General features: G+C 39.2%; 1 protein-coding gene across 1 annotated transcript; it reads left to right on the top strand.

Moving 5' to 3' along the window:
• The first annotated feature begins 341 nt into the window (after positions 1-341).
• Positions 342-23,731, top strand: DCTN6 (dynactin 6). Its single transcript, XM_006884132.1, has 7 exons — positions 342-453; positions 4,331-4,395; positions 14,965-15,070; positions 17,786-17,874; positions 19,910-19,957; positions 20,929-21,071; positions 23,633-23,731. The coding sequence occupies exons 1-7, from the start codon at positions 431-433 to the stop codon at positions 23,729-23,731; spliced, it is 573 nt and encodes a 190-aa protein (XP_006884194.1). The 5' UTR covers positions 342-430.
• The last annotated feature ends 1,712 nt before the right edge of the window (positions 23,732-25,443 follow it).

Raw genomic sequence — 25,443 nt, 5'->3', positions numbered from 1 at the left:
CTCGTAAGACATGAGAAAAGGGTTTAAAAACACAGGAGGAGGATCTTAATAGCGGTGGTCATAAAACTGGACGAAAAGGAGTACCCAGTCAATATGAAGAACGCCTGGAGGGGTTGGCATCGTTATTAGCTGCTGCTGTGAAACAGGGTTATAATGAGGCTCGCTGGATAAACGGCTGTTTTAAAAGAACTGATGACAGTCTGCATGAACAGGCCGGGAGCGCAGCCCCACACAATGCAGTATAGCTAAGCACGGCGCAAACCGATCAACCCCCGGCCTCCACCTTGCCAACCCCGCCGCGTCCTGCCCCGCCCCCCTAGGCTCCGCCTTTCCTCCAACCCAATTAGACTTTCCAATCGAAGGCCGAGATCATCGCTCGAGCCAGGCGGTTGTGTCGATCTCTGCTTTAATTGGCAACAGGGGCTGTACCATGGCGGAGAAGGCTCAAAAGAGGTGGGTTTTATCACTTATATAAACCTCTTTTCAACACTCTTAGGGGTGGAGTGTGTTCCAAGTCTGTAATGGTTGGGACTGAGGTTGTGTCCTTTTCCGGGCGGTGGTTCTGATGGTCCCCAAAGCCCGGACCCGAGGTTCTTCAAGAAAGGAGAGGGGTTGGGATGCGGAATCAGTGCGGAGATTCGTACCCTTTGTTACATTTTCTACCCTAACCGCGAAATGCGCTTGCGTCGAAGGAGTGGGGATGTCGTCTGGGTGGAGCTGGGGGCAGAGAATGACTTCGCCCCCTGCCCGCGAGACCAGCGGGGACCGTCCCTGCTGTTTCCTGTTATTCAGCGCGGTTGTCAAAGAATGTCATGTTGTTGGATTTTCAGTTGAATTTTTCAAACACCCACTTTTGCTTTCATCTAGTCTTTCATACCTGGAGTGGATTTTGCGTGTGTTTGTGTGAACGCTATGACTAATTAACCATCCCTGATCAAAAAGGAGGCCTTGCAGGATTAGAACTGTTTAGATTATTGTCTAATATTAATGTGTTCTTTTGTAAAACTGTAAGGGTGGGCAAAAATTAGGGCTTCTTCAGCACTTTTCATTCTTTGGATTTATTTGTGGAAAGGAATGACTTGGATGAGAGAAATGCAAAAGTAAAGAAAAAAACATTTTCAAAGAACATCAGTGTTCACTAGCTCCCTCAACTAATTTTGGAAAATACTTTTGTTTCAAGTGACAGGAATGAAAGGTGTCAACATGCAAACTGGAGTCGGAAAGATGTCAAAGAGCTCACTATATCTTTAAATAGAAGAGTTATATTGAAGAAATGGAAGCTCTGGTGGCCTAGTAATAAGGAGTTGGCTCGGGTTGTTGGCTCTGATTGATTCTACTATGTGGAGATTTAAAAAGCACTTTCAATATATACATCTTTGAGGTTTTAATAATTTCTTTAAAAATCCAGAATTCATAACTTAGAAGATAGATTTATGAGATTTTATTTTTTATGAAATCTTATAAAGCAGGGATGCTTTTCCCTAAGATAGAAGACAAAAGATCTGTAGTTCACAGAATTGCTGAGACATACTCAAATCGATAACACCTAACAACAACATTTCACAGATGACATGATTATGTGGAAAAGTTCCAGAGAATGTACAAACAATTTTAAAGAAGTAGATTTAACAAAGTTGTAGAATATGTCACTTTATGAAATTACTATATTCTATATAGTAGTGCTAAAGAAAAAGTGTTATATAATTTTAAGTCGGAACCAGCCTGTGGCTGACCCTCTAGTGGGTTTTCAGAGGCAATAAATCACACGGGAGGATGTTGCCCATTTTTCTCCCACGGAGCAGCTGGTAGATTCAAACCACTTTCCTTTGGGTTCACAGGGCAACTCCTTACCACTGAGCTGCTAGAGCTTCCTCAAAAATAATTAAAAATTTTTAAAGAGATGGTTTATAAAGAAAAATATTTAGAATGCCATTATTTTTATATCTTAGCAACGAAGTTGTTATTGTTATGTGCCATCGAGTTGCTTGCGACTCATAGCGACCCTATGTACAAGAGCTCTAAATGCTGTTCTATTCTCTGCCAACCTAGCCATCTCAAACACACTTATTCCCACTGCTCCAGTCACAGAATCGATCCATCTCATTGAAGGTCTTCCTCTCCTTCCCCGCCCCTCCACTCTGCCAAACATGATGTCCCTCTCCAAGGACCAGTCCCCTCCTTGCAACATGCCCAAAGTATGTCAGAGGAAGCTTCAGAATCCTTGACTCCAAGGAGCATTCCAGCTTCACCTTCTCCAGGACAAACCTGTTTGTTCTCCTAGCAGTCTGTGGTATATTCAACACTTATCTCCAGCACCACAGCTCAAAGGCATCAATTCTCTTTCTGTCAGCCCTATTCACTATCCAAATCTCTAATGCATAGCACGTAATTACGAAGACTATAGCCCGGATCAGGTGCACCTTAGTCTCCAGCCTGACGTCATTGCTCTTCTGTACTCTTGAGAGGTACCTCACAGCTGACTTTCCCAATGCAATTCTTCTCTTGATTTCCTGGCTGCTGTTACCGAGAGTGTTGATTGTGGAGCCAAGTAAACTAAAACTGTTAACTATCTCAATCTCTTCATCATCCATAATGATGCTGCCAATTGGCCGAGTGGTGAGAATCTTTGTTTTCTTAATGTTGAGCTTCAATCCATATAGGAGGCTGCGTCCTTGATCTTCTGCAGCAAGCGCTTCAGGTCTTCCTCAGTTTCAGCAAGCAGGGTTGTGTCATCTGCATAACGCAGGTTGTTGATTCTCCCACCAATCCTGATGCCATATTCCTCTTCGTATAGCCCAGCGTCTCGGATAATCTGTTCTGCATACAGATTGAAAAGGTATGGAGACAAAAATACATCCCTGACGAACTCCCTTCTTGATTTTGAATCATATAGTGTCTCCTTGCTCTGTTCTTACGACTGCCTCTTGGTCCAAGTATAGGCTTTGCAGTTGTTGTTGAGTCAAATGTTCTGGGATTCCCATTCTTCTCAGAGTCAGCCACAGCTTGTTGTAATCCACACAGTCAAAAGCCTTTGCATAGTCAGTGAAGCACAGATAGACATTCTTCCATTATTCTTTGCTTTCTGCCAAGATCCCTCTAACATTAGCTATAATATCCCTAGTACCACGACCTCTTCTAAATCCAGCCTGCACATCTGGCAGTTCTCTGTTGACATATTGTTTCAAACGTTTTTGGATAATTTTCAGCAGAATCTTGCTTGCATGTGATATTAATGTTACTGTTCAATAATTTCCGCACTCTGTTGGGTCACCTTTCTTTGAAATGGGAACAAATACTGATCTTTTCCAGTCACTGGGCCAGCTGTCTGTTCTCCAGATTTCTTGGCACAACTTAGTGAGCACATCCAGGGCAGTGTCTGTTGAAATATGTCAATTGGTATGCCATCAACTCCTGGAGCCTTGTTTTTTGCCAGGAAGAGTGATTTTAATACAATAAACTGTATCATTGCTATCAAGAAAAGTTCCTAACCTAATGAGAACAAGTTACCTAATGACTATCAGTTTTTCTGTTGTGCTTTCAAGCTTGTTTTTTCTTGAACTAGACCACAAATTTATCTTCAAGGATAAATTTGGTTAGGGGTACCATTTATCCATGTATGGCTAGCTTTGTGTGTCAAACAAAAGATCACAACAGAATATGAAAATATCATCAACAAATGACTTAGGAATTGTTAGATTCTTTTGAACAGTGTGTACTCTAATTTATAGTACTGATAAGTCATTTTGTAATATGGGAAGAACAAATAAGAATATTACAGATTATTTTCTCAATTAATTTTACCTTACTGGTTGTTAAATATTTTTAATACAGTGTCCATTCTTTTCTTCTTACAAGAATAATGAAGGTTATCCATTGTCTATATTCTGTACCTTGCTATTTTCAATTTAATAATACAGTTTGGAGATAATTCTAAAACATTTACTTGAAGGGATTATCCCTCCTGTTTTAGGACTGCACACTAGTTTATGCTAGTTCTGTGAAGTTGGTTCTAACTTATGACAACTCCAGTAGTGGCAGTGGAGAACTAACTCTGCTCCACAGGCTGTGACTGAGTCTTTGAAAGCTGGTAACCAGGCTAGCTGCTTCTTTTTTTTTTTTTTTTTAAATTTCCATTCATTCATTACTCCCCTCCCAGTTCGCTGTTACCTTTGAAAAGTAAAAGAAAAGTTCTTTCATTGTTATACAGTCCCTCCCTGCGAGTCACCAGGCTTTTTTCTAAGGTGCCTTCCAGAAGACTTGAACCTCTAACCTTTTGGTTAACAGCTGACTGTGTTATCCATCATACATGTTACCTTTTTACCCCCTACAGTGTGAAGATTGCTCCTGGAGCAGTGGTGTGTGTAGAAAGTGAAATCAGAGGTGATGTAACTATAGGTAAGAAAACTTAATAGTATTTCTCAAGGACTGGTGAAATTTAGTTCATTGCTTTACACTTTGAAATTCTCTTTTATTATTTCTTTCACTGATGTAATATTACTGGCAAAATAAAACTTGTAACTATTTATGGATTAAAATAAGAGTGTAATGGAGTCTTTATTTAAACTCCTACCTCTATATTAATGAAACAATATACCAAAGTCCTTCCTTTATTCAAGAGCTATGTATTGTAAATAGGCTGTCTGCCTAGCACTGTACTAGCAGTAGGTGCATAGCCGTGAACATGGCCCAAAAAGGTACTGATTAAAAACAGAATCTCCTTCTATGAGGCAGGCAGTGAGACTGTATACCAGGGAGGCTCTGGCTGACCTAGGATCTTTGTTTCTTATCTACTAACTTACCTTAGACTTTTTTATTTTTTTCTGGTTTGTGTGTTGTTGTTTTTTTTAATTATTTATTCATTTAAATGAAAGTTTACAGAGACTTAAGGTTTCCATTCATTCATTGTTGCATTTTCTTCCTGCCCACCTCCTCCCTCCCGATTTGCTCTTCTCTTTGAAAAGTAGAAGAGAAATTCTTTCATTGTTTATAATCCTAGGCTTATTTTTTTACATCTCTGTCATTTTCCTCATCTGTGTAATTGTGTATGTTAGGATTAGATTCAGCTGCTTGTTATTAGACTTCAGTGGTCCTTTGTACAACAGAATGAAATACTACCCCAGCCTGTGTCATCCTCACAGTTACTGGTACAGTCCTAGCCCATCGGTGCAGCATTGTGTCTGTCCATCCTGTTGAGACTCTTCCTATATTTTTTTTTTTTACTGACCTCCTGCTTTAACTCAGCTGAAACGTTTTCTTTTTCCAGGGACTTGGCCCCTCCTACTAACATGTCTAAAATATGTGAGACGAAGGTACACCAGGCCATGCCACCAAGGAGCAATCTAGCTTCATTTTTCTAAGTCCGATTTGTTTGTTCTTTTGCAAGTTCATCCATGGTATAGTCATTATTCAAAGGCATAATTTCTTCTGTCTTCCTTATTCATTGTTCAACTTTCACATGCATATGAGGCTATTGAAAAGCCATGGCTTAGGTTAGATGCACCTTAGACTTCAAAGTGACATTGTTATTAGCTATGTAACTGATGGCTTAACCTTGCAGAGATTGATTCTGTTAGGTGAGAATGAAAGGCTTGAGGTTTGTAGGTCAGTTGATTGTTCAGTGCATCTCCTGAAGCTCCAGCCTTGCAGGTCTGGGCCGGAAGGCTGGAGCTGCCTAAGAGCCATCGCAGATGAGAGAGGGGAGACAAGGTTGTAGCTTCATTAAGTTTGCTCTATTTAAGCATTCCTGAGTGTCCTACACAATTCTTCTGTGCATATGTTATGGCTAGGGCTTAGTCTAACTGGTACATCTTACTATATACGTGGGCATATTGCTGCCTTAATGAAATTTAGGGCCTCTTATAAGGAGGAAATAGAGGGTAAATATTAGATGATAACTAGCATTTTCAGCCATATGAAAAATAAGAGTAACTAGACCCTCGATGAGATGGATTGATTCAGTGACTGGGGTAATGGGGGTAGGTATGTCAGAGACAGGGAGATTGGCACAGGATAGGGCAGGGTTTAGGGCTATTGTGCATAGGGTTGCTATGAATTGCAGGCGACTCAATGACACATAACAACAGCCTTTCTCAGAATTGTTGGAGGACTAAATAAGACAGTGTTTGTGAAAGTCATTGCCTAGTACCTAGAACATAGAGAGTAAGCAATCAGTAAATGTGAGTGCTGTAATAACCACATTAAATTTTTTTGTTGTAGTTTTGCTCGAAGTCAAGCCCCAACACTTAGGTTAAGTAACAGGTCAATGTGTTCATACCTATATGACCATATATTTTTTTAAAATAAAATTTTTGTTTTATACTGGTTTATGTACAAAGTTCATATACATTGTTTTTCACACTGGATCTTTCCTATTTTCTTTACCCACCCCTCTCTCCATCTATCAAATTATGCGACCCTAAGACTAACCACCACTACAACCACCCCCCCCAGCCCATCTTTACCCCTCTGCTCCCACCCCTTCCCCCCACTTGAATCTTCATACATGTTCTACAGTAATGGTCTTACACATTATTTGTCCTTATGGGACTGAGTTAGTTCACATGGCATGATGCTCTCTAGTCTCTCCCAAGTTAGGTAGTAATTTACAAAATCATTGTTCCTGCGTGCTAGGTAGTATTCCATTATGTGAGAGTGTACCATAATTTCTTAATTCATTTGAATGTGGTTGGACATTTAGGTTGTTGCCATGTTCTTGTGATGGTGAACAATGCTGCTATGAACATTGGTGTACAAGTCTCCATTTGTCCCTCAGTTCTCATTTTCTCAGAGTATATGCCAAGTAGTACAATAGCTGAATTGCATGAAATTTCTATGTTCAGCATTCTAAGGAAACGTCAGACTGCCTTTCAGAGTGGTTGTACCATTTTACAAATCCACCAACAGTGTATAAGAGTTCCTGTCTTGCCACATCCTCTCCAACATTTATTACTTATTGTTCTGTTAAACTTTGTTACTGCTACTGGAGTGAGATGGTACCTCATTGTGGTTTTGATTTGTATCTCTCTTATTGCCAGTGATTTGGAGCGTTTCTTCATGTGTCTGTTGGCCATCCAAATATCTTCCTCTGTGAAAAGTCTTTCTATGTCTTTTGCCCATTTTGTAATTGTGTTATCAGTCTTTTTCTTGTGGAGGCCCTATAGAATTATGTAAACTTTCAATATGAGACCTTTCCTGAAATGGTACCCTTGTCTGAAATGGTATTGCCAAATGTTTTTTTCCTAGTCAGTGGATTTTCTTTTCACTCTGCCAGAAAATGTTTTTGATGCACACAGGCATTTAATCTTTAGAAGGGCCCATTCATCAATTTTATCCCCTCCAGAATGTACATTATTATCTGGCTGTATTTGTCAGTCTCTTTATACCATAAACTAGGCCATATAAGCTTGATCCCAATTTGTCTCTGATGAACTTTATGGTTTTGGGCTTTAATCCCAGGTCTCTGATCCACCTTGAGTTGATTTTTGTGTATGGTGTGAGAGGTGGATCCTATTTCAGCTTTCTGCAGGTAGCAGTCCAGTTTTGCCAGCACCATTTGTTGAAAAGGTTGTCATTTCCCCATTTGATAGGTTTTATATCATTTGGCCATAGATAGCTGAGTCCGTTTCTGGGTTGTTAATTTTGCCCCATTGGTTTATATGCCCATCGTTGTACCAGTACCATGCTGTTTTGGTTACTCCCGCTGTGTAGGTTTTGAATCACCATGATTTTTAAGTAAACTGAAACTCATTGCCATTAAGTCAAAACTGACTCTTAGCTGACCCAGCAATGGGCTTCTGAGACTGTAAACTACATGAGAGGACACAGCATATCTTTCACTTGTGGAACTGCTGGTGGATTTGAACTGTCAGAGAGGCATAGCCTCTAAGTTAGTCGCATAACACCCTGCAGACTGTGTTACCATAAACGTGATTAAGTTCCTCAAACTCCCATTTGACTCAGTTCTTTTATAGTGGTTTTTACTGGATATGGTCCCCTGCAGCTTTATTAGTGTGAGCCCATCCTTAGCAGCAGCTGCATGTCACCTCTGTGTCACCAGAGCAGAGCTTTCAGTGAATTTTGTGAGAGAAAGTGTGTGTGTCCTGTTCCCTATATTCAGTTTCTATAATAGGAAAAAACATCTCCAATGTAAATTTTTTTTCATAATGCCTGAGCCTCTAACCAATTTAGGTTTTATGTCTTGTAAAACCAGTAAAGATTGTGCCAGTATTGTGAAACATTGTTAGGAATTTGCTAGGTTGGGTTGATTCAATTATTTTACGTTTATAGAGTTTCAAAGTTTAGAAAATGACCCTGTTTTCCTTCTAGTGCTGCAGTAATTTTTTGTCCTTGACTACTTATTGCTTGCATTTTATGATGATAAATCATGGCCATATGTTTATCAACATACTTCTCTGTGTTGTTTTTACTCTAACGCTTCTGTCAGATTCTGATTTCTTCATGATTCTAGAAATAGCATACATGATATTCTATAATATGAAGGAAAAGAAAACTAAAGTAGTTGATTTCTGTAAATTTTTTCTTCTATGTCTCCTTTTCCGTTTTAAAGACTAAGTATATAGGACACTCTGGTGGCATGGAAAGTTGGACCGCTAACCCAAAGGCTGTGCCTCTCTCTGGTTAGTCAAATCTCCCAGCCTCTCCTCAAAAGAAAGAAGAGTACTGTCTACCATGTGATTTCCAGCCTCGGAAACCCAGTGGAGGGTTAGCTGTGAGTTGGTTTTGTCTTGACAGCAATGAGTTAATAATCAACTGTCTAGCAAATGCATAGGTACATCTCCTTCATACAGTAGCTTTTTCACTGACTCAGGTTTATCAGAGGTGATGAGGATGGAGAGCAAGGCCCAGCCCTTGTTATTTATAGGTTCGCTATCAGTTGGGGGTAGGAGATGGTGAAGTTGGCTCAAGACAGGGCAAGGTTCAGAGCCATAGTTCATAGTGTCATTATGAGTCTTAGTGTACTCAACAATTCAGAACAACGTGTCATAGGTAATTCAGTGACACCTAACAGCAGCAGGTATAAGTACACACACGGCTGTATCTATAGGTTTGTGTATGTATGTGAGTGTATCTCAGATTTGATGGAAGTTCTGTCACTTACAGAAGCTGTCCTTAGACACTGAAATGAAGAGTTAGTTGGCTACTGTCTGCATTAGGGCACTTGCTTTTCTTCCCCCTGGCTTTCTCCACTCTATGCTCCTCTCCTTCCTCACTCATTGTCCTTCCCACCTGCCCTAAATGTGGGAATTATGTAAGTAAATACAGTGAGTAACCTGTTTTTATCTTGTATTTGACCACTACCCAGTAGTCCATAGCTCTTTTGGTTAAAATATATAATAACAGCTCAAAAACAGATTTTTTTAGTGATAGATAATAGAATAAAAATTGAGATATATATATTTTAATTTTTTAAAATTCTTTCAGAGAAGTCTATAATGAGTTGGAGTTTATTCCAGGTTAGACCTAATTTAATATTTATTATTTATTTTTTACACATTTTTTTAAACAGTATTTTACAAAAACATATCAATTTTAAAAATTAAAGTTTCAAAAGAGTGATATAAGGGAGCTCTGGTGTCCTAGTGGCAAGAAGCTGCACTGCAGTCCCAGAGGTATGTGGTTCAAATCCGCCAGATGCTCTGCTGGAGAAGGAGGGGCAGTTTCCTTCTGTTCCAGTCAGATCTGATTTGACAGTATGCACACACAAAATAATAAAATGAAAAAAAATTTTTTTAAAAAGTTATATAGTTACTCAACATTCTATCTTCCATAACACTTGTCTCATTTTCTTTATGTGTGTTTCTTAATTTTATATAAGTATGGTAATTTTTCAAAATAACATGGATAAAAATCTTTTGACTTCTCTTAAGTAACTTTTCTAAATGTCATTTTAAGAAAATGTAAGCTCCTGAAACATGTAGTTAAATCAAAGCAGAGAGTAGAGATACATTATCTCGTTAAAACTCACTCTTCCCAACATATCTTAGTTTTCATTTTAGAGCTTTTTTGCTCCTTTTTGTTTTCTCTTAATTTCCTAATAATAAGTTTAAATCTTTTTCTGTTGTGCTATAGATATGTTGATTTGGCTACTTACTAATAAGTATTGGGTTTTGGGTTTTTTTGTTAAATGGCAATCAATTTATGTGTTGATGTTATATATATCTTTCCATCCCTCTGATTGTTTATGCTTTTATCAGTTTGTCCCATTCTGCAATATTTAGGTGAGAAATTAGTTTTTCCGTTTTTTTTGTTTTGTTTTGTTTTGTGTTTTTTTTTTTTTTTCAGAACGGTGGAATTTTAAGCCTGATCTTCTGTTTTCCTGGAAAACCATGTGTTTGGTTTTATCAGAGAAGCTGGTTAATCAGACTTTGGAGTGCTCTTTTCTTAACTAGTAATGCTGTGCCTTGAGGCTCTGCTGGTGTCTGACACTCCTTACCCAGTCCCAACCCACATAACATACATATACATCCATTAGAGACTGCTTGAAATAAACCATGTACAAAGGAACACTGCTGCTGTTGTTTATAATTTGGGTAAATATATTTAATAGTATCTTTTTTAAAAAATTACTCTACCTTGGTCGTAGAGAGCTCTGGGAACCTCTTCAGTAGGGAGTTGTGCTTCTAACCCAAAGGCAGGTATTTTGAAACCACTGGCTGTGTCAGGGAGAAATATAGGCCATATCCTGTGCAATTTACAGCCTTGGAAACCCTGCTAGAAAGTCAGCCACGAGTTGATTCTGACTTTACAGCATTGAGAGAGACACACACTTTGGCCATAGTATCATCTATTTTTAAATATTTTTTCTGTAAATAAGGAAAGCTGAGGAACGTTTTGGGAAGGCACCTCCAGTTTGCAGTTCTGCAGTCCCATTTTGAGAAAGCTCTGGTGGTTTAGTGACTAAGGATTCACTAACCCTAAGACAGGCTCTTTAAATCCACCAACTGCTGCAGAAGAGAAAGATGAGCAGTCTCTTCCCATGTGTTTTATAGCCAATGAAAACTTACTGTAGGAGCAGCTATGACTTGGTCCTGACTTGACGGTATACAACACAACAATGGTTCTGTTATGTAGAAGGTGAAAGGCAGGCTCTTGCAACTGGGACAGGGCTTGGTTGGGACATCAGAGTGTGAGAGCACAGTGAAAAAGCTTTGAGATGGAAGCACTACATCCCAGCGTGTTTTTCTTTCCATTAGAGTTTTTAATACACATCAAAGGCCTCTGTTTAATTTTAGCAGTCTTTTTCAATAAAGCAGAACAACACATTTGGCTTGAGAAATTAAGCATATAAAACAGCTCTTATGAGTTCAGAATCAAAAGCAGATTACAGGTTAACAGAATTGTTTTAATTTTCAAAAGAGACAGCTTGTGGCTTTTTGAATTATTTATTGACGCAGGAAAATGTATACAAAGATTGCCTTCTGTGGCAAAAATAGACCCAAAAAGTATCCTTTACCAAGTGAGGGAAATGGAAATGTGATGCAAGGAATGTCTTTGTGGCTGTATTGCACATAGGCCAGCGAGCCTTTTAGAAAAATAATTCATCAGCTTACTAGCAGCTCCAACTCTGGACACATTTACCCAAACAAGGAGATAAGTCAAACAGGGTTTCAGTACATTTGATAAAAAAGTACACAAACTTCCCTGCCCAAAAGAGCTCTAAGAGGGTTCACAATAGGTTTTCTTTTTTCCTTTCTTTTTTTAAACTTTCCATGGTGACAGAAAACTTGTTTTTAAAGCATTTCAAACTTAAGACTCTTAAATTTGGTTTGGATTAAAATCTAGTCTAAGTAAAAGGGCTTATAGCTTGTAGAAGGACATGGAGCAAACTGTCCCAGTTTGAACTGTTGCTTGTTACAACTTCTGGTGTTTCAATTGTTGAGCCCTCTGCTGCCTGGCAGCTAGCTAAAAAGTGCAGAGACAAAGCAAGTTTTATAGGATTCACTCACCTGAGTGAATGTTCCTTTGTGAAGGAACTTGACCGGTCACATATCTTGAGGTATGGTCATCACCTACTTTTTGAAACTTCTCTCTATGCTTCATCACAATTCCTAAAAGACCTACCATTGTACCTGTTTTAATTAACTGAAAGAAATCAGAAGAGGGTTTCTGCTTTTGCAGAAATCAAAACTGCTGTTGAGAGTTGGTTTTGCAGATGGCAGTTTGAAGCAGTGTGTACTGTGGGCATTGAGAGTGGTGTTGCCATGGTCACGCCCTGGGAACAATACCTAACATCTCAGCATCAAATTGCCAGAGCTTTGAACTCTATTAGCTTTGGTGCATTATGTGATGTAATTAGGTAGTTATTTTTGAGATCTAGGATGCTAAAAAAATTCCTTATATAAATTAATAGTAATTGTTTGAATGATACCATTTAGGCTGACGGAACATTTCACAGGATTGTTCTGCTTTCAGATAGTAAGGGAAACCTATACATGTGTTCTAATCTTTTTATGCAGAACCGCTTCAGAAGACCTTCTGAGAGCTTAGGGAGCTATTACTGTCTATGACATTTATTACTACTTTATAGCTCAAACTTGGTAACTCATTGCCATGGAGTTGAAACAAACTCACAGCTGACCCTTCGGGGTTTTGAGGCTATAAATCACATGGGAGGAGACTGACCATCTTTCTCCTTTGAAGTTGCTTATGGATTTGATCCACCAGAGAGGTATCACCTTTGGATTTGCAGCACCACTTCCTACAGACTATGCCATCAGAGCTCCCCTTTCACTTTGTCCTTTTTTTAAAAAAAAAAAATAATAGGTTTGCATACAAGAATTTACTTACATTGTGTTTCATTCATGGACTCTTTTTTTTGCAATGTATTTTATAAAATCTTTACATTTTGTTTCATACAATCATTCATATACATTGTGTTTTATGATTCATTACTATTTATTTATGCCAGTTATTACCCCCTCTCTTCGAGTCTCCATTGAATCTTCCCTATTCCTTCACATACATCCCCACCCCATCTGCCCACTAAACTGCTATTCCAGTGATTTCCACCCTTCCCCTTTGCACATTTGTCCTTTCAAAGCCAGAGCTTGTAGTTTGGTAAAGCTACCAGCAGGTGGAGATGGTATCTTGATCACAGATTGATAGGGTTTCTCTCTCAGGGAAAGACCCTTACAATCATAACTGTGAGTTTTCCAGTATCTGTCAAGTAACTCACTCCTAGTAATAGAAGTCCCTGAGTGACACAAGGATCTGCCTTTAGCACCTTGATCCCGATCCCCGAATTGATAGGATGAGATTTCTTCCTGTCTCAGGTCTTCCAATATCAGAATCTTTGGGTGCTGGTAATCACATTTGGCACCTCTCGCTGCCTCTGTTTAACTTTTTCGAGGTTTAATTGTTTAAAGTCACATCCTATACCAAACAGCAAAAGCTCTGCCTCCTTCTAGTGCTTGCAGTAGATTAACAAAATATGAACCTGAGATAGTTGCTACGTTCGATGCTGTATGGATCCTGTGTGTCCTCACAGTCGCTGCAGTGTTTGAGCCCATTGTTGCTGCCGTTGTGTACATTCACCTTGTTGAGGGGCTTTAAAAAAATGACCCTCTGTATTACCAACCTAAAGTTAGATTTCATGTTTTCTGATTCCATTGTGCCCATATCTTCTCCTAATCATGTAAAAAAACAACCAAAAAATCTGATCCTGTGGTAGAATGAGTGAGAAAGCATCACGTTGTAAACAAAAAGTTTTACCATGATGAAGGAAAGATAATTTTTATTGCCAACTAGATGCTGACATGTAGATTGAAGGAAGACTCAATAACTTGGATTATGCAGGTGACACAAACTTGCTTGCTGAAATGAGGTGAACTTGAAACATTGGCTGCAGAAGATCATAGAATACAGCCTTGAATATCAGTCACATCTCAACATCAAGAAAACAGAAGTCTCCACCTCTGGTCAATAGGCAACATCATGATAGATGGAGAGAGGATTGAAGTTGGCAGTGATTTTGTCTTGCTTGAATCCATAGTCAGCACCCTTGGTGCTAGAAGTCAGGAGATATTGCATTGGGAAAGTCCATAGTTAGAGACCTTTCCAGATTACTAAGGAGGAGTGTTGTCATTTTGAGGATGAAGGTGCATCTTCTTGAGGTCATGGTCTTTTCATTTACTGCCTATGCATCAGAACACTGAATAGTGAATAAGGATGGCAGAAGAATTGATGCCTTTGAGCTGTGGTATTGGAGAAGAGTGCTAAATATCCCATGGATGGCCAAGAGAACAAACAGATATGTCTGGGACAAAGTGCAACCAGAGTGCTTCTTAGAAGCAAAGATGGTGAAGCTTCATCTCACATACTTTGGGCACATTGCTACTTTTTGGAAAGGGACATCATGCTTGGAAAGGTGGAGGATCTGCGAAGGAGAGGAAGATCCCCAATGAGTTTGAGTGGCACAGTGGTTGCAGCAGTGGGCTCGAGTGTGCCAGAGATTGTAAGGATGGCACAGGATACAATGTTCAGGTCTGTTCATAGGGTCACTATGAATCATACTCTAATCAACAGTGCCTAAGAGCAACAACAGCACGTGCTGACATGCTTTGAATGACATGCTTGATACTGTACCTGCAAACATTCTCTCATCTGATCCTTACAACAACCCTGAAATACTGGTAATTATCAACACCCTCATTTCACACAGTAGAGATAACAGGACCTTCAAAATGGACATGAGCCAGGGTTTTCTGGCTCCAGAGCCTCTGCTATTGCCATTCATATTAACCTGAGCTTTGTCATTAAGTACTATTGACAATAGCCAAGGAGATAACATTATAATAACACATATTATGTATATTATACATGTAAAGTGCCTGGCACATATTTAGAACATGTTCTTCCTAACAGCCTCAGCCATCCTGTCACCTCTTAGTTTTTATTTGAAACATAGCCTTTACCAAGAATTTCTTTTCATGGTATTTTTAACAGGACCTAGGACAGTGATCCACCCTAAAGCACGGATTATTGCGGAGGCTGGACCGATAGTGATTGGTGAAGGTAACCTAATAGAAGAACAGGCCCTTATCATAAATGCGTGAGTAAGACTTTTTATACACTCTGAACTAAGTACCACAGATGATGTTTTTGTTAATTTCAACTTCTATAAGAACCTTTTCAACTGATATTTAAAGGGTCCACTATCCTTTTTCCCCCCCCTTCATATATGTTTTGAGTGAAAGTTTACAGTGCAGTTGGTTGTCTATTCATTCATTCTCTCATGCCCCACATTGGAACAACACTCTACCATACACAAGGATATATTTACAACTTACACAAAAATGCCTGTAGAAATATCATCTGCCATCCTGTGTGATTGTGATTGTATTTCCTTTCATCTGTGTGTATCTGTACCTCCTGCCTCTCTGCGTATCTGCTTGTAGATTATTAACGCTTTTTATTGACAGTGTAGGATTATGCATGTGATAATGTTTACCTTTGATGTCTGTATCTCTTATGTGCCTCTCTGTGTCTTCCCTTTCTTTAGTAAAATTTTGCTGAACACCTTCTTACTGTACATTACCTTTCCCTTCACCCACATTATCTTATTTTTTGCCCTCCCCTTTCTCTCTTCTATCCCTAGTATTCTTAAATAATGTTTCTTTCTGTGTGTAAACCCTTCCTGAACTTTTTATAATAGTGGACTCATAAAATATTTGTCCCCTTTGTGACTCGCATGTTTTACTTAACAAAATATCCTCTAGAGTAATTTATGTGATGGAGTATTTCATGAATTTTTAATTTTTCTTTAACATTGCATATTCCACTGAATATCTCATGAACAGCCAAGAGAACAAACATTTATGTCTTAGAGAGGGTGCAGCTGGAGTGCTCTTTGGAGGCAAGAATGATGAGGCTTCACCTCACATGCTTTGTTCATGTTGCTAGGAGGGGCTGTTCCTTAGAGAAGGACATGATGCTGGGAAGGGTGGAGGGTCAGTGAAGGAGAGCAAGACCCTCACCCAGGTGGATTAGCATAGTGACTTCTGCAATGGACTCTTGTGTGTAAAGAAGTGTGAAGGTGGTGCAGGATAGAACAGGATTCAGATCTTTTGTTCATAGGGTCACTATGAGTTGAACTCAACTCCATCGCACCTAACAACAACAACAAAAACAACAAGGATGTACAATAGTTTGTCATTTCATTCACTGATGGGCACTTAAGTTGTTTCCATCTCTTTGCTGTTGTAAATAATAGTGCCATAAAAATGGATATGCATCTGTCTGTTCATGTTCCTCAAATAAGGCTGTCGCTTTATCACTAAAGAAACTAAAGAAACATTAAGGATCTGTTTAAAAATAAGTAATTAGCACTTGAGGAGGCCCAAGCCGATGGGCAGAGACTTGTCAAAGGTGAAAAAGCTTGACTCTGTAACACTCAGTCAGGGTAATCTTTTCCTTTCATACCACTGCTGCATCCATTCACCACACATTTGCTGAGTACTTCCAGCACCCAGTGCTGTGCTGCCCACCCTCCAGGGTGTTTGGTTCCTTGGTGGTTGTTGCAATGCTCAGACCCGAACCACTTGCGTTTGGGTTGGCAGCACAATCCTTTTCAGCTTCCAGGGCACCCTGGTATCAAAATACTAAATCATGTGTATGACCTTAATGAAGTAGATTGTAAAAGTTTGGCAAGCATTTATAAGGTTTCCTCAGTACAAATTTGGCAAGAAATTCAAGCTTACATCTAATTTACAGCAACAATGTGTGGAATTTGTAAGAAAGGCCTTGGAAGAATATTTAACAGTGATAAAAGGAATAATTTATCTCAGTGCTTACTTAAAATGAGTTTCTTGCTATATTAGGCCATTTTTTTCTACATAAATTTTAAGTATATTTAGTACCTTTAGCATGAGCCAGTTAACAATAGCTATATTCTGCAATAACTGTCAGAGGTGAAGCACCATTTTAAAATCATGTCTTCCTCTTAGATTGCTTTCTAGTTCTAAAAATTTAATTCCTATTATTTGTTGTTGTTATGTGTCCTGAGTCAGAGCCGACCCATAGCTGACCCTCCAGTGGGTGTTGAGAGGCTGTAAATCACTGGGGAGGAGACTACCCATCTTTCTCCCGTGGAGCAGCTGATGTATTTGAACCATGTGATTTCAGAGTGGCAGAGCAGCTTGTTACCATGAGGCTACCTGAGCACCCGAGTTGCTGTTACTAGCAGCTCTCTAGTCAGTTCTGACTCATGGTGATCCCGTGTGTGCAAAGTAGAACTGCTCCACAGGATTTTCCAAGGTCCCAGACCTGCTCTGAGCTGCCTCTAGATGGGAGCATGTCATCACCCTGTAGGCTTAAAAGTCCAGAGCTTAACTTTTTGTACTGCCAAAGACTTCTCAACTAATAGCATAAAATAGTTATTTCCTGTGAGTATCCTTTTACCTTCTACAGTCTTTACTTCACTACTAAAGGTAGAAATGTTTTCAGTTAGGCAGACTTTTATTCCAATTTAACAGATTGAAAGTCATGTCCAGCAACTTGTAGAGCATCCTGGAGAGGGCTTTCTGGACTTTGGGTCTAAGATATAAACAGAAGAGTGCTGTACTTATTCACAGTCCTTCTGCTTCTTTGCATTTTAGTAACTTTTTAAATTCAGAATTGAGTCATCTTCAACAAAATGATAAATAATTTACATAGTTATATATTTTAAGCTTGACTTAGGTCAACGTTATGAGAGTTACACAAACTTTAAAACAGGAAGAGTTGCTTATTGGACTACTCTCTGACAATTTGTCTTTTCTTTTCACAGTTACCCTGATAATATCACCCCTGATGCTGAAGATGTAGAACCCAAACCTATGATCATCGGCACCAATAATGTGTTTGAAGTTGGCTGTTGTATCCTTAATGTTAACCTCAGATAAATCATCCTTAGCTGTTCATGAACACCAAATCTCTCCCTGTGGAAAATGTCATAATTTAACTATAAATATATATAAGTATTCGTGCTTAATGAAAAATGATTTAGACATTGTGCATACATCATTATAAAATCTTATGAGAGCCAACTCCCTTCACCCTTGCTGCTGCTACTGCTGCTAATGGAGCTGCTGCTGGAGCTGCTGGAAGAGGCTGTGGGAAAGGACAGTGTCGGCAGCTGAGAGGGTGTCAGGGGGAACAGCTGGAGGAAGTGAGTGGGGAAGAAGTGGAGTACTCCCCAGCCCCACCTGCTGTTTCACTCACCTGAGCAGCATGGACCCTCTTCTCCTGCTGCTGCCCCCTGCCCACTGTGAAAGCCCAGGAGCCCAAGCCAGCAGCAGAGCCATGTCCTCTGCCTCACCTGCTGGTGTTCCCCCTGTGCTCCGGGACTGCACGACCCTGGGCTTGGGGCTTTTAGGGAGCAATAATAAAGAGCTCCTCTCCCTTTTAAAAAGCAAATACATGAGTATAGAAAAAAAATTACATTTTTTAGGATAGATCATTCCATTTTTAAGGGATGTCTGTCTGTCTGTCTGTCTGTCTATCTGTCTTTATCTCAATTCCATCTGTTCTAGTGACTGTAGAATAAAGAATAGCATTTTCACACACACACACACACACACACACACCCACACACCCTTTGTCAGTAATTTGAAAGTAACATTTTGTTCCTGATGGTGATGTAACAGCATCTTATCAGGTTCCAGTAGCTGAACAACAGCAGATGCCAAAACAGCAGTCTTGGCTTCTGTTCTGATTGAAGATTCCTGGCTTTGTCAGTTTGGTTCCGTATAGTTTTAGGTAGACCTAATACTAGCAATACCGGTTGCTAATACCACAAATGGTAGGTGAGGAACTGGAATGAAAAGGTTTCATTCTTTGTCTTTTCCTCCCCAAGTGTCACCAGTCCTGTTCCTGGTATTGTGCTAAAAAGATAGTGAAGTCTTACAATGGTGTCATTAAAACATTAATTTATAATAGAAAAATTTGGAGGAAAAATTCTAAATGTTCAATAGTAGCAAAGTATTTTAATAATTTAAGCTACAAGTATAAAACAGACCACCAGGGTCATTTTGTAATCTTTAAAAATGATGCTTTTATCATTAAAATTTAAAAATCATTAAAAAAATTAGTAACTTTGAGGAAATGCTTCCAAATTTAAGTGAATTGAATAAAATGAGCCATAAGAGTTTTTTTGATTCCCACTTATATATGTTGAGATACCTATATAGGCATATACTGATGCGCCATTCTCAGAATCACTGCTCAGTTGGAGACCATTTTTGGAGCCAAGAGTCTATCTTGTTGAGCATCTTCCTCATTTTCATTGACCCTTTACTTCATCCATCATGGTGTCCTTGTGCAGAGGCCATTTCCCCTCAGTACATGTCCAAAATATATAAAATGACATTTCCACAGTCATACATCTAAAGAGTGTTCTGGCTGCACTCCTTCCAAGGCAGAATCGTTCTTTCTTCTGGCAGTCCATGATATATTTGGTAGTCTTTGCCAACACAGTAATTCAAAGGCATCAGTTCTCCATTGGTCTTTTTTCATCATCTAGCTTTTACATGCTTAGGAGGTGACTGAAACTTCAAATATATATCAAACTGTTAACAGTGTTATCTTCAAATTTCTTAAAGACTGTTGTGAAGATGTATTGCTCCTGTCAAATTAGAGTATGAAATGTTCATTTCTAAAAAAAAAATAAAAAAAAAAAAGAAATGCTCATTTCTTTAAAAATAGAAAAGCCATTTATTTACTCATGTAGAAGATTTTGTTTAAAAAGGAAAACCCTCAGATTGTCCTGAGCAAAGATTTCTGGCAGGGGTAATATGCATCCCTTTTCCACCTCTCTGTCCCTTCCCCAGTCTAAAGACATACTGTATGAAAGAGAGGAAAAAACCCAACCCAAACTGCATGTTTACAATATTTGCTTAACTCTGGCTTACAGATTCTCAAGCCATGAAAATGGGAGATAATAATGTTATTGAATCAAAAGGTAAACTATGTCCAGAGTTTTACTGTGAAAAGCAACAATACCATACCCACTTTTAACATATAGTTAGGTTCCAGAGACCGGGTTGTTTTGGTTTGGTTTCCCCACCACCCCAGGAAAATCTACTTCCAAAGATCTAGTTAGTTAGTTAGTTAGTTAGTTATTAATTTTTCCCCCCATCTCAGAGTGTGTTCCTAAATTTTTTTAATTTTATTTTTTATTGATATTTTAACAAAAATTTACAGAAAACTTGGATTTCCATTCATTCATTTTTGCACATTTTCCTCCCTACCCGCCTCCCAGTTCACTTTTCTCTTTAAAAAGATTCTTTCACTGCTGCACAGCTTTCTCCCTCCCTCCACCCCCAGTCCACTTTGCTCTGCACCTCTTATTCTGAACAATTGTCATGCGCAGGTTGTTATTTTTAAAAAATTATACGCTGTGCTAAAATGCATGCCCTAACTCCAAAATTAAATCATTATTACATAGGCGCCAAATCCTAACTCCTAAAGTAGATCATTATGCACTTACCAGACCACTGAGAATCATGACCCAGCCATGCTGACACATAACCTTGACCATCACAATTGGCCTTACTTTTGCTTCCTCACTGTTCCTTCCTGCCAGTTATATGCCATCAATGCACAAAGTAGAAAAATAGTAAATTTTTTACTATTATCATAAATGCTAATAAAGTTTTTAATTTTTTTTTGTCAGGGTGTGGGCAGTTTGTGTTTTCATACTTAAATAGTTCCCTTTTTATTAAAACTTACTAAAAATTTTTTTAAAGTATCCCCCAGTGAGGAGCACACTGTTCCTGGAGGTGCTGCAGTGCCAGTTTGATGAGTGGAGTGCACAGGGCAAGCTCTTATTCCATTTCTTAATTTCAAAAGCCATTAAATAATTTATTTCAAAATTAGTATTCTAATCATTTGGTGCCTTAAGTTGCAATTCTTTTTGTATTTTTCCTGCAGCATATGTAGGCAGGAATGTTATACTGACAAGTGGCTGCATCATTGGTGCTTGTTGCAGCCTGAACACTTTTGAAGTCATCCCTGAGAATACAGTCATCTACGGCGCAGACTGCCTTCGTCGGGTGCAGACTGAGCGACCCCAGGTACTGGCCAGTCTCTTTAAAAGATGTTCTTCTAGGGCTGCTAATTTTTCTAAAATATCACAAAATTGTTTTCATGAGGATACTAAAAAGCTCCAAAAAAACCACAGTGCCCTCCAGTCATTCTGACTTACGGTGACTCTCCATTGGGTTTCTAGTGTGGACCCATTTGTTAATTTAACAACATAGCTTGATAATAAACACAGCCTATGAATAAATAAATATGTTTGAATACTTTGCATTGCCAACCCAAAGACACATGATTCTGCCTGCTGCTCTCTGGGAGAAAGTTGGGCGGGCGGTCTCCTTCCACGTGGTTTACTGTCTCAGAAAACCTGCTGGAGGGTCAGCTATGGCTCGATACCAGCTCGTCCATAACAACGTAACAGCAGTAACCAAATGGGAACTCCGGTGGGCAGGTGGGTAAAGATTGTGCTGCTAACCCAAAGGCCGGTGGGCATTTTGAGTTCACCAGCTGCTCCTCAGGAGAAAGATGGGTAATCTCCCCCAGCTCAGTCTGATACATAACAACAGTAATAACTAAATATGCTAAGAGTCAGGGTGTCAATTTAAAGACTTTGGAAACGTACCTGATCCAAGTCATGATATTTTTCGTTGCATCCTACACATTTAAAAATTGAACAGTGAATCAGAAAGACCCAGGAATGCCTTTGAATTGTTTTTGTTGTTGTTGTTGAATTATAGTGGGCTGCTAAGAGAACAAGCAAATCTGTCCTGGAAGAAGTGTAGCTGTAGTACTTCTCGGAAGCAAAGATGGTGAAACATCATTTTATGTATTTTGGGTGTGTAATTTGGGGGGTGGCATGCAGGTAGTCCTTGGAAGAGGGTATTATGTTTGTAAAAGAGAGAGGGTTAGTGAAGGAGAGGAAGACTTAGCGAGGTGGACTGACACAGTGACTACAGCAGAGGGTTTAAGCACAGCAGAGATTATGAAGAAGGTGCAGATCTTCCGTATATAGGGTCATTTGAATTAGTGTCAACCTGATGACACCTAACACCACCAAGGAATTTTGGGGGCTTTGTGTTAGAGTCGTTGTTGTGCACCATTGAGTCAGAACTGGCTCATGGTTGGCTTACCAGTGGGTTTCAAGAAGCAGTAAAGTGCATGGGAGGAGACTGCCCATCTGTCTCCTTCGAAGCAGCTAGTGGGTTTGAACTATGTACTTTTGGGTTGGCAGTGCACAATTCCTTACCACTATGCCTCCAAAGTTCCCCGCTGTTAGAGTAGGCGATGTTTAAGATGAGATGACCTTTGAGCATATTTTGATGAAAATATTGAACCATATTGCTTGGCATATGTCAGTATGTATTTTTCAGTTGTTCACTCTCTGTCCTTGAATCCAAAAGAAGTATTTTCAAAACATTTTCGCTTATACTTGGTCACATTTTATCAGAAAGTAAAAATCCAGTTCTTTTTTTATTTTAATTACTCTTTTGTGTGCGTGTACCGTCATACCAGATCTGACTGGTACAGGAGGAGATTGTCCCTCCTTCCCCGGCAGAGCATATGGTGGGTTCGAACCATGCGCCTCGGGGATTGTAGTTGCACTTCCTTGCCACTAGGCCACCAGAGCTCCCCTAAAATCCAGTTCTTTTATGGGTTACTCTGTGCTCCTCTCATGTGATTTACTCCCTCTCAAAACCTGCTGGAGAGTCAGCTATGGATCAGCTCTGACTTGATAGTATATAACAACAACTATGCCTGTAATGTATGCTTGTTAATTATAAACAATTACATTTACCTATTTAAGTTAAAAAGTAAATAGAGACAAATACACTTTTTAAAAAAGTATATTTCACTGTATTTCTGCATAACATAAAAAAATGATTGCAGAGGGGAAATAAAAATGGAGTCGGGGAAGGAGATTAGAATTAAGTGAATTAGAATTTAGTACATACGATATTGGGCGTTGTTTTCCAGACTTTCTTGATCACAGAGATCTTTATTAAAAATAAAGATTCCCAGACTAATGAATCCTGATATGTAAGGACCAGACGAAACCCGTTGCCATCAAGCTGACTTCACCTGGACATGACCCACCACTGGATTTCCAAAGCTGTAAAATTTTGCTAGAGGAGCCTTTTCCCCCACAGAGCAGCCAGTCGGTTCAAACCACTGACCACCTGCGTGTGGTTAGCAGAGCCACACATAACACACTCCGCCATCGGAACTCCTTAGTGTCTAAGAAAGGGGCCTAAGAATCCACATCTTTCACGATTACCTTAAGTGAGTTTTACAGTGAGTGAGAGGGTAATGCTAGCACATGATGAGTGACAGCTGTGTGGCTGTGTCAGCAATGTGGAAGTTGATACCATTTGGCTATTTCACTCATGAAATCTTTTTGTAGGCTGCAGTGAAATCTTGGAAAGCACAGTTGAAAGGTTTAAAACTGACTTATGTATAAAATCAATACAAACTGTAAACAAAGCAGGTAAGTCTGTGACACTCCTATAATTCTGTGATCTGGAGGTAACCACTTCTTTCAGGTTCTTTTGACTTCGCTTCCTGCTAGTTAATTCCTAACTGTCTTATTTTATTTTAGCCCCAGACACTGCAGCTGGATTTCCTGATGAAAATCTTGCCAAATTACCACCACTTAAAGAAGACTACGAAAGCAAGCTCAACTCCAGTTAAAAACTAAAAGCATCTGGTATCCCAAGGTGTTCTGAGCAGTCTTACGAAAGGTCCATCATATGTATGTGGACTTAGCGGCTCACAGACTAATACATGTTGAGTTTATTTTGTAAAATTGAGTTATGGAGGAGTCATGTATCTTCATTTTAACTATGCTCTAAATTTTATATAAAATGTACTTGTTTTCCTATATTGTTCCCCCTTTTCTGGTAATTTATAGATTTCATCCTATTTCCTTTTGCTATGTAAAATATTGGCTACACATTTTAGTTATGTAAAATTTGTTCTTACCCATGTTAAGAAAAGGTATACGGTATGTATTTATATTCTAATATGCATTAAACTAAATTGCAGACGACAGTACTTTTAGTCAGCATACTTTAATCAGTTTTCCTACTTGCACTAATTTTCCTGTGTAGCTGTATTAATTGTTATCATGTATTGGCTGTAATAAAGGGAGACCTGGAGGCCTCATCCACAGCGAGTCATGCTGCTAACCCAAAGGCTGCTCCTCTCACAGTTTGCATCCACCAGTGTCCTCTTGGGAGAACAGCGGGCCATCTCCTCCTGAGCGCGTTACCGCCTTCGAAACCCCTGGAGGGTGAGCTGTGAGGTGGTCCCTTGGCATGACAATGAGCTTGAGCTGTAATAAAACGAATATTTTTATCTTTACGTCTTGTGGATTTGCAGCTGTTTAAAATATCAGGTAGATAGCAAGTTAAATTATTTCCAAGAAAAAGATAATTTTTAGTAAAACATAAATAGGAAAAGATGTTCTGTCAAATATTAAAAAATAATGATGTCTGACTGGCATGACAAGTTATTGTTGTTAGGTGCCATCAAGTAGAGCACCACTTATGTATAGCAACCCTGAGGACAACAGATCTGAACCCTGTCCTGAATCCTGTGCCACTCTCACGGTCTCTGACACCCTTGAACCCATTGCTGCAATTGCTGGGTTAATCCATTTGGTTGAAGGTCTTCCTCTCGTTTGCCAACCCTCCACCTTTCCAAGCTTGATGTCCCTCTCCAAGGAATAGCAACATGCCCAAAGTATGTGAGATGAAGTTTTATCATCTTATGCCTCCAAGGGGCACTCTGGCTGCACTTTCTCCAAGACATAGCTGTGTGTTCTTTTGGCAGTTCATGGGATATTCCGTCTTCTTCTCCAGAACCACATATCAAAGGCACCAGTTATTCTGTCATCTTTATTTATTCATAAAGTCTAAAAAAAGTGTTGTACAACCAGAAAAAGGCAAAATTGACAAATGGGACCTAAAAATTAAGTCCCTTGTATGCACCAAAAAACTTTTTCCAATAGAATGAAAAGAAAACCTACAATTTGAAAAAAAATTTGGCAATGATATTTCAGACAAGGGTCTCATAAAAAATGTATAGACGAGTACATGGCCTCCACAATAAAAAAAGACATGAAAAAACTTTTCACAACTGAGTACATTTTGGATGGTTAGCAAACACGTGAAGAAACAATAATGAGATACCATCTCTCCCTAGTACCAGTTTAACAGGACAGCAAGCAGTAAATGTTCAAAAGGATGTGGGGGAGTGGGGTTATTGGAACTCTCATGTAATGTTGGTCGGATTATAAAATTTTACAGCCATTCTGGAAGACAGTTTGGCAATTCCTTTAAAAAACTTAACACATAAACCCTTTATGACCCACTTATTGCATTGCTAGGAATATGTTGTTGTTGTTGT

This window comes from Elephantulus edwardii, unplaced genomic scaffold (genome assembly GCF_000299155.1).
Source record: "Elephantulus edwardii isolate Elephantulus edwardi_28Jun2011 unplaced genomic scaffold, EleEdw1.0 scaffold00031, whole genome shotgun sequence".
In the NCBI taxonomy this organism is placed as follows: Eukaryota; Metazoa; Chordata; class Mammalia; order Macroscelidea; family Macroscelididae; genus Elephantulus; species Elephantulus edwardii.
Note: the sequence above shows the minus strand (reverse complement) of the source record. Positions and strands in the feature narration are given on the sequence as shown.

What these genes read in the sequence shown, in the direction of transcription:
- DCTN6 (XM_006884132.1), top strand. Translation starts at nt 431, where the DNA reads ATGGCGGAGAAGGCTCAAAAGAG. An exon ending in TGTGTTTGAAGTTGGCTGTT is followed by an intron (nt 17,875 to 19,909) that starts GTATCCTTAATG and finishes TCTGGCTTACAG; the next exon opens with ATTCTCAAGCCATGAAAATG. An exon ending in TGCAGACTGAGCGACCCCAG is followed by an intron (nt 21,072 to 23,632) that starts GTACTGGCCAGT and finishes ATTTTATTTTAG; the next exon opens with CCCCAGACACTGCAGCTGGA.